This window comes from Polyodon spathula, chromosome 19 (genome assembly GCF_017654505.1).
Source record: "Polyodon spathula isolate WHYD16114869_AA chromosome 19, ASM1765450v1, whole genome shotgun sequence".
Lineage (NCBI taxonomy): Eukaryota > Metazoa > Chordata > Actinopteri > Acipenseriformes > Polyodontidae > Polyodon > Polyodon spathula.
In genome coordinates, this window is record NC_054552.1 from 24,976,478 (window position 1) to 24,990,227 (window position 13,750).

The following is a 13,750-nucleotide window of genomic DNA, read 5'->3' on the forward strand; positions in this document are numbered from 1 at the left end:
ACCGTTTTTGCCTCTTTACACTGGTTCCATGTGCAGTATAGAATTCATTTTAAGTACATTTTTACAGTACATTGCAGAAAAAAGAACAAACCACAATATATTTGTATAGCATGTCACACATACAACTGCCACAGTCAGACCATTTAAATAACAGTATACACATAATACAAAGCAGCAATTTTAAAGTTACATTAAAACCCACTAAGATAAGAAAGCCATTTTATAAAAGTGCGTTTTTAATCTTGACTTGAAAACTGTAATGACCCCAGCTTCCCTGACAAACAAAGGCAGAGCATTCCATAATTTAGGAGCTCTGTAAGAAAAAGCCCTACCTCCCATGTTGCTTTATTGACCCTAGGAATAACCAGGTTTGCTCATGGAAATTACATACTAACTGACTTGCATTAATAAAACAAAAAAGGAGACAATGAGTTATACATCCAATAGCTTTTTATTATCTCATAGAGATTAAATATGTACACAATTAGACAAGTGTTCTCTCGGGATACATTTAAAAATACCAACAATGTGAAAATAGCTTGTTACATACAGATACATCTGACAAATAGATTAAAACAGCTTGAACAGTTAAAAAATAAAAACTGAATTCATGATCTGTTCAACAACATCCTTCATGTACATGTTTAAATTACAAAATGACAGATTTCTTTCTGAGAATTATAAGAAACAGTGTACACCCAACTATGCATAATAAGGCTGTAATTCTATTGAGGGTTTCTGTTGACATAAATCTGCAGGTAGAGTGTTCAATCTGCAGGCCATTGACAGTGTTTTGTTGTGTTTATTGACTGGTGCTAGAGTTTGTTTTTAAAAATGGATGTTTGCAGTCTTATTAAACTCAAGCAATCTTATTAAACTCAGGCAAGCTACCCCTAAGAAGTCGCTTAGTATACAGAATCCTGGGGTTATGTGATAACTGGGCATGAGCTGTCCAACACAACTGACCCAATCCAAAGGCACTTCTAATTCAAACAGTAAGCTTATTGGGTGTATAATATACTTCACCCAGAGAGTTATTTCAGCTGTTTGGCAATTAACTGGATCCTTGTTTTCATAATGGCTCAGACAACGTGGCTGCAAGTACAGGTAGTAATGTCTGGGAAACAGAAAGGTGTAAAAAAAGATTGGTTCTGCGTGAACTTCTGGAGTTGGACACTGGTTATCTAGCCAGTTGAGCTCAAAAAGGTAAAGGTAAGTAAGTTAAAGCCAGGTAAAACAGCTTTTACATGTTTGAGATTTGCTAACTCCATGGCTCAGACTGATCTTGCTTTCACTGGACCCCACTTCCCCCTTTAAAACTCAAGCAGCAAGTAGAAATAACCGCGGTGCATTGCACAATGAAAAACTGCCTAGCTGATAAACATTACAGCATATATCCCAACTGATAAGAATCTGTCAACAAATGCATAATATTGCCTGATACACTCTAACAGGACTTTTCAACCAAATATTGAAGTCATGACCATTTAGACCAGTTACCAATGTTTGTACTTGGAGGTTAAGTTTTCCAATGGTTAGCCACTAGCTCTGTTAAAGAAGAAAAACTATGTTTTTAAAAACATAATCTGTCTGTTGGGTTCCTCCCATTCCCCACCTTGAGAAAAGTTGCAAAAAACATTGATCATTAGGCTCAAAAGTTAATTGTAAAAGGCACAGAAAACTTAACAGAGAAGCTAGCCGAAGTCCTGAGGAGAGTGGAGCAGCGGATCGGTGTCCCTGGCATGCATGGTGCTGTGTTTCTGTGGAGGGCAGACTCTCACTCCTCGGAGTCGGCTCTGTGGCGGTAGCGCAGGGAGGCACTGAGTTGGCATCGTTTGTGCTTCATTGTGAGTCCGTACTCAGGGGTGAGGTCCAGCTTCTGGCCAGGCAGGCTGCGAAACTCCAGCTGCTGCAGGAGCACAGCCAGGAAGAGGAAGACTTCACTGCGGCCGATAAACTCACCAATGCAGCGCCGCTTCCCCAGCCCGAACAGCATGACCTTCTCCGACTCAACCGTGTTGATACCGGTGCTCTCTGCATTCAGGAAGCGCTCTGGAGAGAAGGTGGAGGGATCCTTCCACAGACTCCTGAGGAAATACGCAAATGCAGGTTAGTATCACTTCAAAAGAACCTCTCTCTTAGCTTGGCACAGCAGCTAAATAAACACCGTTGCACTGTATGGGTCTACAGTTAATGGGCAAAGGTTTTGCATCATCTAGAATTTTAGGATTGTCACAATCTATAACAAATTATATGAACATAATTTAGATATTTTATTTAATATAATGCAGTCAAAGAAATAACTAAATGATATTGCAAAAGACTAGCAGAAGCCATAATATTTAATTTTAATATTTCAAATAGTATTTTATTAGATTTGACATGTTGATTATTTTAATTTATCTGTTTTTCATTAAGCATATGGAAAACTATTAAGTGATATGCAACATGGCTTTATGAAGCAACATTTGTTAATTCTGTAGGGTGATGCAAAAGTTTGACCATAGCTGCACATTTGATCATCTTGCATGATGTGAGGTTTATATAATTAGTTACAATACGTTTCATTGTAGAAATGTACCTGCTTCAAAAAGATTGAAGAAAGCATGGGAGATTTTGGTAAGGTACGTACGGATCGTGGTTGACCTGCCACTGGTTCACGAAGACACACGTGTCCTTGGGAATGTAAAACCCATTGAGAGCCGTGTCCTTCGTCGTGCTGAAATGAGGAAAAAACCAGCACTTTTAGAACATGTGTTCACAACACACAGCCCTATCTGCCAGGGGGAAATGGGATGAACTGAAAGAATTAGCAGAGTGGGACTTACCAGTGAGGGATGGTGAAGGGGAAGAAGGAGGAGTGGCGGAAGGTCTCCAGGATGAAGGCCTCTACATATGGCAGGCTGGGTTTATCAGAGAGCCTGGGGCTCCGCTCCCTGCCCACATGCTCATCTGCACAGGAAGATAAAGCAAATGGATTGTGGCCTAGTGGTTAGAGGTGAGGGACTGGGAGGCAGTGTGGTCTAGAGGTTAGAGGTGAGGGACTGGGAGGCAGTGTGGTCTAGTGGTTAGAGCTGAGGGACTGGGAAGGAGGCAGTGTGGTCTAGTGGTTAGAGCTGTTGGACTAGGATGGAGGCAGTTTGATCTAGTGGTTAGAGCTAAACGATTGAGAAAGCTGCCTTGTGGCCTACTGGTTAAAGACAAGGGACTGGGAGGTTGCTTTGTGGCCTTAATGTGTTGCTATTTTGTTATTATGTACACAAAAAAATGCAGTGCTAGATAGACTTACCTAATACCTGGTGGATCTTGTTCTGGACATCAGGATGGGACACCAAGTAGATTAAGCACCAGGATAGAGCAGTGCTGATTGTATCAAAGCCTGTAAATTAAGTCATAACGGGTACCAGGTCAGCTCATGGAACACATAACAACCTGATATGTGCTGAGATGTACTGAAGCACAGGGAAGTGAACACCAAAAGCAGGTCATTACTAAGGATTTTTTACGATAGCATGTTTGAACAAATAAGAACATAAGAACATAAGAACATAAGAAAGTTTACAAACGAGAGGAGGCCATTCGGCCCATCTTGCTCGTTTGGTTGTTAGTAGCTTATTGATCCCAAAATCTCATCAAGCAGCTTCTTGAAGGATCCCAGGGTGTCAGCTTCAACAACATTACTGGGGAGTTGATTCCAGACCCTCACAATTCTCTGTGTAAAAAAGTGTCTCCTATTTTCTGTTCTGAATGCCCCTTTTTCTAAACTCCATTTGTGACCCCTGGTCCTTGTTTCTTTTTTCAGGCTGAAAAAGTCCCTTGGGTCGACACTGTCAATACCTTTTAGAATTTTGAATGCTTGAATTAGGTCGCCACGTAGTCTTCTTTGTTCAAGACTGAACAGATTCAATTCTTTTAGCCTGTCTGCATATGACATGCCTTTTAAGCCCGGAATAATTCTGGTCGCTCTTCTTTGCACTCTTTCTAGAGCAGCAATATCTTTTTTATAGCGAGGTGACCAGAACTGCACACAATATTCAAGATGAGGTCTTACAAGTGCATTGTACAGTTTTAACATTACTTCCCTTGATTTAAATTCAACACTTTTCACAATGTATCCGAGCATCTTGTTAGCCTTTTTTATAGCTTCCCCACATTGCCTAGATGAAGGCATTTCTGAGTCAACAAAAACTCCTAGGTCTTTTTCATAGATTCCTTCTCCAATTTCAATATCTCCCATATGATATTTATAATGTACATTTTTATTTCCTGCGTGCAGTACCTTACACTTTTCTCTATTAAATGTCATTTGCCATGTGTCTGCCCAGTTCTGAATCTTGTCTAGATCATTTTGAATGACCTTTGCTGCTGCAACAGTGTTTGCCACTCCTCCTACTTTTGTGTCGTCTGCAAATTTAACAAGTTTGCTTACTATACCAGAATCTAAATCATTAATGTAGATTAGGAATAGCAGAGGACCTAATACTGATCCCTGTGGTACACCGCTGGTTACCACACTCCATTCTGAGGTTTTTCCTCTAATCAGTACTTTCTGTTTTCTACATGTTAACCACTCCCTAATCCATGTACATGTGTTTCCTTGAATTCCAACTGCGTTCAGTTTGAGAATTAATCTTTTGTGCGGGACTTTGTCAAAAGCTTTCTGGAAATCTAAATAAACCATGTCATATGCTTTGCAATTATCCATTATCGATGTTGCATCCTCAAAAAAATCAAGCAAGTTAGTTAGGCACGATCTCCCTTTCCTAAAACCATGTTGACTGTCTCCCAGTACCCTGTTACCATATAGGTAATTTTCCATTTTGGATCTTATTATAGTTTCCATAAGTTTGCATATAATAGAAGTCAGGCTTACTGGTCTGTAGTTACCTGGTTCAGTTTTGTTTCCCTTTTTGTGGATCGGTATTACGTTTGCAATTTTCCAGTCTGTCGGTACCACCCCTGTGTCAAGAGACTGCTGCATGATCTTGGTTAGCGGTTTGTAAATTACTTCTTTCATTTCTTTGAGTACTACTGGGAGGATCTCATCCGGCCCAGGGGATTTGTTTATTTTAAGAGCTCCTAGTCCCTTTAACACTTCTGCCTCAGTTATGCTAAAGTTATTTAAAACTGGATAGGAACTGGATGACATGTGGGGCATGTTGTCAGTATCTTCCTTTGTAAAAACTTGTGAAAAGTAATCATTTAACATATTTGCTATTTTTTTTTCTTCCTCTACGATTTTGCCATTTGTATCTCTTAAACATTTAATCTCCTCTTTGAATGTTCTCTTGCTGTTGTAATATTGGAAAAACATTTTGGAATTGGTTTTAGCTCCCTTAGCAATGTTCATTTCTATTTCTCTCTTGGCCTTTCTAACTTCCTTTTTGACTTGCGTTTGCAGTTCCGTGTACTCTTTCTGTGTACTTTCTTTTTGGTCCTTTTTTAATGCTCTGTAAAGTGCCTTTTTTCGCTGAATATTTTTTTTAATTGATCTATTAAACCATTTTGGCAATTTAGTTTTACATTTAGATTTGTCTACTTTAGGGATGTAATTGTTTTGCGCCTCTAGTACTACATTTTTGAAGAACAACCATCCTTCTTCTGTGGGTGTTTTCTCTATTTTACTCCAATCTACTTCTGTTAGTCTCTGTTTCATGCCTTCATAGTTTGCTTTTCTAAAATTGTAAACCTTAGCTTTAGTCTTTACTTTTGGGGATTTAAAAAACACTTCAAATGAGACCATGTTGTGGTCTGAGTTTGCCAGTGGTTCTCTGACCTCTGTTTTAGTTATTCTATCTTCGTTATTTGAAAAGACTAAATCAAGGCATGCCTCCCCTCTAGTGGGTGCCTTCACAAATTGTGTTAGGAAGCAGTCATTTGTCATTTCCACCATTTCTATTTCATCCTTCGCGCTACCCACCGGGTTTTCCCATTTTATTTGGGGGAAGTTGAAATCCCCCATTAGTATGGCTTCTCCTTTGCTACACACATTTCTAATGTCATTGTATAACAGATTATTGTGCTCACCGTCTGAATCTGGCGGTCTATAGCATGCTCCTATTATTATGCCTTTTGAATTTTTGTCTGTTATTCTGACCCATATTGATTCGGTTTTATTTTCTTTGTCCAGGTTTAACACCTGGGCTTCAAGACTGTTTCTTATGTATAGCGCTACCCCTCCTCCTCTTCTGTCCTGCCTGTCTTTCCTATACAGTGTATACCCACAAATATTATATTCATCCCCATCACTCTCAGATAACCACGTTTCTGTAACACCTATCACATCATAGTTACCTGTTAGTGCAGTAGCTTCAAGTTCTAGAATTTTGTTTCTGATACTTCTAGCATTTAGATAAATACATTTAATGGTTGTCTTACCTGAGTTGTTGTTCTTGTTTTGATGCGGTCTCCCTTCTGTTTTTTTGTTGATTTCTCCCCCCTTCCTTTCTAGTTTAAATGCTTCCGAACCTGCTCGAGGATCTTTTCTCCGAGTAGACTAGTTCCCTTGTTATTTAAATGCAGTCCATCCCGTCTATACAGATAGTCCTCGTTGTAGAATGTGGTCCAATGATCAAGATGATCAAATGGTTCAATTATCTTGATTGTGCCCCTTTTTCTATGCACTGCACTTCCCTGGCTTAGGCACCACATTCCTGCATCCTCAGCTGATGCACTATCCTTCCACTACTAATGTCACTGTAGATATAATCTGTTGTAATCCTAACTTGTTGCATCCTATTTTATATTGTATTTTAGTAGTATTATTTGCACTTACTGTAAACTAAACTGTATTTAAATATCAATCTTGCATCGTATATCTGTACTGCCCTGTAACACCTGTAAGTCATCTTGGATACAGGTATCTGCCAAATAAATAATAATAATAATAATAATAATAATAATAATAATAATAATAATAATAATAATAAATGGAAAAACTCACCTGCTCCAAAAAGGTCATTAACAATAGACACAATTTTCTCGTCAGAGATCTGCATGTTGGCGTTCTCGTCCACCTTCTTGTCCTGGCAATGCTCAATCAGTGAGTCAGTGATGTCACGAATGTTGCTCTGGAGATGAGAGAAACAGAACAGTGATGAACATCATGGCTAATGGTTTTAATGGTTTTAATGGTTTTAATGGTTTAATTGATTTAAAGGCTTAGTTGATTTCAATGACTGAGATCTGAGTGTGATTATGGAATTCTAATTTTGCATCTGTGACTTAACAGTACTCTTTAGGAGGTAGAAATCTTAAATAGATCCTAATAATTGTTCTCAGTTCTCAGTTCTCAACACTATGGTAATGTTCTCAATGTGAAACTACCATGCTCAAAACACTACAGTATTCTAGAGTATAGCATAACCAGCGTATTTCACAGGCAGCACAACTACTCACATGCACAGCCCTTACCTTGTCGAAGGAGCGGTAATGGTCTGTCACAATTTTCTGGACAAAGGTGTTGAATCTGTTGTTGATGGCGATGAAAGCACGCATGTTGCGGTTGGGCAGGATGCGCAGAGCAGGGATGAAGTCGGCGGGATTGCCGCTGGCAATCACACGCCCGAACTCGTCGGTCAGATTCACCAGATTTACCAACTCCTGGTCGTCGTGGCTGTAGCGCCTGCCGAAGCACATAGCACAGATGACGTTGGCCACCGAGACCACAATGTGGCGGAAAGGGTCAAAACTCCCATCAGCTTCCGTGACCCTAGAGAGCTGCTTCACCAAGTATTCCGCCTCCAGGGAGATGTGCTCCTCAAGCATGCAGGAGTAGCTGCTGGTCGGGCTTTCAACGGTGGAGAAAGAGCGAAGGGCATTCTGTGCCAGCTTGCGCCGGGCTCGCCACACCCCAGCATGGTCTCTGCTGAAGGTCAAGCTCTTGCCGTTAGAGATGTACTGGAAACTATGGAGGTCGGGCCGTCCAGCAAAGTCATCCCCTTGCTTGATGAGAGCCTGTTGCACTGTCTCGTTCCCGCTCAACACCACCACGGGCCGGGTGCCAATCTGGATTTGCATGATGTCTCCATAGCGCTGGCTCATCTTCGTCAGGCTGAGGTGGGGGTTGCCTCCCAGCTCCAACACATTTCCGATCAGGGGTAGGGGTGTGGGACCGGGGGGTCTGCGCAGACCCTGTGGGATCTCCGTGCGCAAGAGCCGCAGCAGCAGGTAGACTGCGCACAACGTTGCCACGGCGATCAGGCTCTCGGATACCAAGATGGGCCCAAGGATGGGTAGAGATATGAGCGCCATTGTTTTTCCTTTTGAAAGGATTTTAAATGCAGCACACGGGTCTCAGAGCTCAGATATCTGTTTATACAAACAAAATACAGCCGTTCTTAGTAAGGTGCGGACATGGGAGACTTTTCCTTGCAATAAAGAAACAGCCTTTGTGTGCATTGATAAAGAGACAGCATTTGTAACAACTGGCCATAGCACTATACACGCACACACATTTCATCAAGAAAAAAAAGTATTTGAATAGTAATATTTATATTTCAGGAACTTGTCTGTATATTGTTAATTAATTTGCAGAGGTGTACAAGACTGGCACAAAACTGCCATTTAAAATCAGCTCTTGATTTTCCAAAGATCCCCAAATTCTATTACACACTGGATGCACACACACATGGCTTCATTAGACACTCCCCTGGTCACATTGACACACCCTGTAATTTGCATATACATTAATATATAAACGCATGCCCTATATTAATAACAACCTATCTTTACTGATGCCCAGCACTCTATGTTGCCCTCTGTATAATTATCATGCCTAGTCATCACTACTGTAGACAGCCTGCCTCTTCAAGATGGGGTGCCATGTGTAAAAAAAGCATTAATATTTGAACTTGTCTTTTTCCCAGATTTATAAATATTGTGAAAATAAATACTTTTTTTTTAAAAATGTGTACATTCAGATAGAACTTATAAATCTTAATACTTTGCAAGTTTTCAACATTTAAATGCAAAATCTTTATATATTAAAATATATATATATATATATATATATATATTTATATATATATATATATAATATATATATATATATATAGATATATATATAATATTTTGAGGATCAAGATTTAGGTCCACACCAAAATAATAAACCCCTTTAATTAATATTTCTCTTAATGTGTTTCGGTTATTCTCTGTCTCAATTGCTTTCACTACACTTCTCATACATAATCCTTGTACCCCGAACTGCTAGGATTTTCATTTGGTATATGCTACTGTAGTCCATATGCTGTGTGTGTGTAAAACCCGCACCCCCATTTACATTAACTGTTTTTCAAAGCAAGAGTTGCACAAGCTCATAAAACCGCTAGTACTCCTTCTGCCTCTCTCACTGGACGACAAAATCGCTGTGTATGGTGGCACAAAAAAAAGAGAATTGAATCTGTTCAGTCTTGAACAAAGAAGACTACGTGGCGACCGGATTCAAGCATTCAGAATACTAAAAGGTATTGACAGTGTCGACCCAAGGGACTTTTTCAACCTGAAAAAAGAAACAAGGACCAGGGGTCACAAATGGAGATTAGACAAAGGGGCATTCAGAACAGAAAATGGGAGGCACTTTTTTACACAGAGAATAGTGAGGGTATGGAATCAACTCCCCAGTAATGTTGTTGAAGCTGACACCCTGGGATCCTTCAAGAAGCTGCTTGATGAGATTCTGGGATCAATATGCTACTAACAACCAAACGAGCAAGATGGGCTGAATGGCCTCCTCTCATTTATAAACTTTCTTATGTTCTTATGTGGCCTTTAAATTATCGAGCGTGCAGTTACTACTCCAGCAGCATCTGCACGCTCGATAATTTAATGTAACTCATTGGAATCAACCATGGATATTTCGCCCGCCCCTCCTAAATTGCTGACGTAAGCACAAAGCAGACGGAGCTCATTTGCATACATAAGAACATAAGAACATAAGAAAGTTTACAAACGAGAGGAGGCCATTCGGCCCATCTTGCTCGTTTGGTTGTTAGTAGCTTATTGATCCCAAAATCTCATCAAGCAGCTTCTTGAAGGATCCCAGGGTGTCAGCTTCAACAACATTACTGGGGAGTTGATTCCAGACCCTCACAATTCTCTGTGTAAAAAAGTGTCTCCTATTTTCTGTTCTGAATGCCCCTTTTTCTAAACTCCATTTGTGACCCCTGGTCCTTGTTTCTTTTTTCAGGCTGAAAAAGTCCCTTGGGTCGACACTGTCAATACCTTTTAGAATTTTGAATGCTTGAATTAGGTCGCCACGTAGTCTTCTTTGTTCAAGACTGAACAGATTCAATTCTTTTAGCCTGTCTGCATATGACATGCCTTTTAAGCCCGGAATAATTCTGGTCGCTCTTCTTTGCACTCTTTCTAGAGCAGCAATATCTTTTTTATAGCGAGGTGACCAGAACTGAACACAATATTCAAGATGAGGTCTTACTAGTGCATTGTATAGTTTTAACATTACTTCCCTTGATTTAAATTCAACACTTTTCACAATGTATCCGAGCATCTTGTTAGCCTTTTTTATAGCTTCCCCACATTGTCTAGATGAAGACATTTCTGAGTCAACAAAAACTCCTAGGTCTTTTTCATAGATTCCTTCTCCAATTTCAATATCTCCCATATGATATTTATAATGTACATTTTTATTTCCTGCGTGCAGTACCTTACACTTTTCTCTATTAAATGTCATTTGCCATGTATCTGCCCAGTTCTGAATCTTGTCTAGATCATTTTGAATGACCTTTGCTGCTGCAACAGTGTTTGCCACTCCTCCTACTTTTGTGTCGTCTGCAAATTTAACAAGTTTGCTTACTATACCAGAATCTAAATCATTAATGTAGATTAGGAATAGCAGAGGACCTAATACTGATCCCTGTGGTACACCGCTGGTTACCACACTCCATTCTGAGGTTTTTCCTATAATACAAACTCCAGAATTAACTGGCCAGTTAAATATTTAGCTAAATATTAAATTTTGTTAAGAGATTTAAGATTTATTGAAATATTTAACTAAATGTTAAACATTGTAAAGAGATATAAGATTTAGTTAAATATTTAGCTAATTTTTTTTTTTTTTTTTTTTTTTTTTTTTTTTTAGAGATTTAGCTGGCCAGTTAAATATCTAGCTAAATGTTAAATCTTGTTAAGAAATTTAAGATTTAGTTAAATATTTATTTTAGAAAATCCAGATTTATTTGCGAACTGCTAAATCTTGATTCTCAAAATAAATATTTAATAAGAAAATAAAGACTTAATTTTAAAAATAAAGATTTAGCATTTAATTGTTGAAAACTTGCTAAATTAATATTTATAAATTATATCTGAATGTACACATTTAAAAAACATATTTATTTATTTTCACAACATTTAAAATCTGGAGAAAAAATACAAGATTTATGTTAAATCTGGAAAAAAAGACTAAAATATTAACGCTTTTTTTACACATGGCACCCCATACTTCAATGTGTAGTATCTTCGGTAGTACACGAACCAGGAATCTTAACCCCTTCCAAACGCAATGCTGCAATCCTGCTTCAGTGTGCTAAGTGTACATTCTATGGGACCCAGCTGCACCTTGCACTATATGAACAACCCTCTCAGCAATGCACAAAAGCACTGGAGCTGCCTGGCACTGTATGAGCAACCCGCTCAACAATGCGCAATGCACTGGAGCGCATGTGTGTGTTTGGATAGAGTGGTCGGGTGTCATTTAGTTCGCGCAGAATATGCCACCCTAGTTCCCAAGGAAGTTGTGATTTCATCTAGTTTCTTTCTGTTTTTTATTGCATTGTATTTTTGTTGCCTGTTGCACATATCGGGCATATAGGCAACTGGAGTCTCAGAAGCACCCAGTCAGTGCTATCTAATGCACTATTAAACCATGCAGCTTTCAAACCCCTAGCTGTAATAAAACCTTGCGGTATCGAGGAATACAGCCGACAATGACAAAGACTGTTGCGCCATAACCAGTGCGATTCCAGATCTCAGTCTACAACACTAGCAGATTAACAGCGCGTATAAAACACTGTACAAACCATTTGGATCTCAACAGCACGAGTTACAAATTACAACCACCTGCCCCGACACGAATAAAGCGCCGAATCGGCTGTAGCATTTGATAACCCTGCAGGCTGAATAATAAATTACAAACGATTCACCATAACTTCAAAAGCTCAATCATAGATTAGAAGTCAAGACTTCATCTAAAATTGCAAAATATGTAGTTCCTCATACAACAAATCGAGTAGTTAAAATATTTCTTAATGTATCTATTAAGTTTGTTTTTAAGTTTTATAAAATGCATTTTCATAGTTTTACCAATACTTATCACTGTCAAAAAGTCATACTGTAGGTATGACCGTAGACTACACTGCTTCTGATGGCACAGTATTGTAAAAAGGCACATGCCGATTAATACATTATAATGTATATTGATTTCGTTAATGTTGTAATATATTTTGTAAAATACCATACTTTATATGGCTTCATGCATATTGGGTAATGCATTTGTAATCTACAATATATGATTTTACAGTGTTTTTGTAGGAGTTTATAAGCAACTAAATTGCATGACTTCAGTACAAACCACTGCAATGTAGATATTTGTATTTATTCCTTAAAATCTGCTGTAGTCTACTCTATTATTTTTATAAATGCAAAATTAACAAAAAAATATACTGATTAAAATACAAGCAAAAGGCATAATTACCTTGTCAATTTGCTAAGCCGTTGGGTTTGATCCCAGCCTTGGCAGTGTGATCAGTCGTGTCACACAGTGTATACAGTAATCGGTGACTAGGCAAGCCTATCAGTCTGATACTTGCTTTACGTTTTCAACACCGCAAGACTATGAAGATGAGAAGACCGTTTCTTTTATAGAGTTCTGAGCGCCCGCATTGGTCAGTCCTCTCTGTCACGTGGCTGCTCTTCACAGCACCTTCCACTGCACACACACACCCTGCGGTGCGATTTTAACATTAGGAAGGCTAATTAAACACAATAAAAGGGAGCAGCGAAGAGACGGTAAACCAATGCTATTCCAACTATTTCAACACAAAACAAAAGAGAACAGAAGAAGAAAACTCTGCAAAGAATGTTAAAGGGTGACAAGTTTAAAAAGAAAGAATATTAAATAAACAAACAGAAGAGTACATAAATAAGCAAGCTTTTAGCTACGTTAGTCACGACTGAGACAGAAGAGTATCGACATGATTAGCGCCATTAAGAACATTTCAACAGCAGGTAGATAAAGCACAGCTATTGTGTCTGTGTATATATCAGCTATCTTCCACAGCAATGTGTAGATCACATGAGCAGAAGAACGCCTCTGTCTGAAGCCAGCGGGGATGCGTGCCTGCAGAAGAGCGTGACAAGGAATACTTTTTTATTTGAAGAGTTCAGTTCAGCAACGCTGTAGAAGTATTAGTTTAACAGATTACGTGCAATTCTGTTTAGATGCATTGTAGTTGGGGCGCATTCTAGTAAACATTACAAATTAAAGTTTTTTTTTTTTTTTTAATAAAATCTCCAGACTGATCTACAAGTAGTATACACGTCTTTTATCAGCAGTATAAGAGTCAGGATGTTCTGTGCTTCCAGCTACTAGCTTTTCACCCAGACATGTAAACTCGGGACACTGAACTCGGGAATCTAAACTCGATCTCTCCAGAGTGCTGCTGTGCGACTTCAACCGCGGGGCTTCAATTAATTGCACAGTGTAAACCAAGCAATTATGTGTTAGAAATAAATA

The 13,750-nt window shown here is 38.9% G+C and overlaps 1 protein-coding gene across 1 annotated transcript; it reads right to left on the minus strand.

Moving 5' to 3' along the window:
* Window positions 1-432: 432 nt before the first annotated feature.
* Window positions 433-12,857, minus strand: LOC121295032 (cytochrome P450 1A1-like). Its single transcript, XM_041219314.1, has 7 exons — window positions 12,710-12,857; window positions 7,414-8,310; window positions 6,944-7,070; window positions 3,290-3,379; window positions 2,829-2,952; window positions 2,633-2,719; window positions 433-2,087 (listed from the first exon to the last, which is right to left on the minus strand). The coding sequence occupies exons 2-7, from the start codon at window positions 8,251-8,253 to the stop codon at window positions 1,778-1,780; spliced, it is 1,578 nt and encodes a 525-aa protein (XP_041075248.1). The 5' UTR covers window positions 8,254-8,310; window positions 12,710-12,857; the 3' UTR covers window positions 433-1,777.
* Between the last annotated feature and the right edge of the window lie 893 nt (window positions 12,858-13,750).

Excerpts from the sequence above, each read along its gene's own strand:
- LOC121295032 (XM_041219314.1), bottom strand. The coding sequence starts at position 8,253 with ATGGCGCTCATATCTCTACCCATCCTTGGGCCCATCTTGGTATCCGAG. Across the intron at positions 3,380-6,943 it reads TAATGACCTTTTTGGAGCAG|GCTTTGATACAATCAGCACT; the intron begins GTGAGTTTTTCC and ends CTTAATTTACAG. Across the intron at positions 2,720-2,828 it reads CCCTTCACCATCCCTCACTG|CACGACGAAGGACACGGCTC; the intron begins GTAAGTCCCACT and ends TCCTCATTTCAG.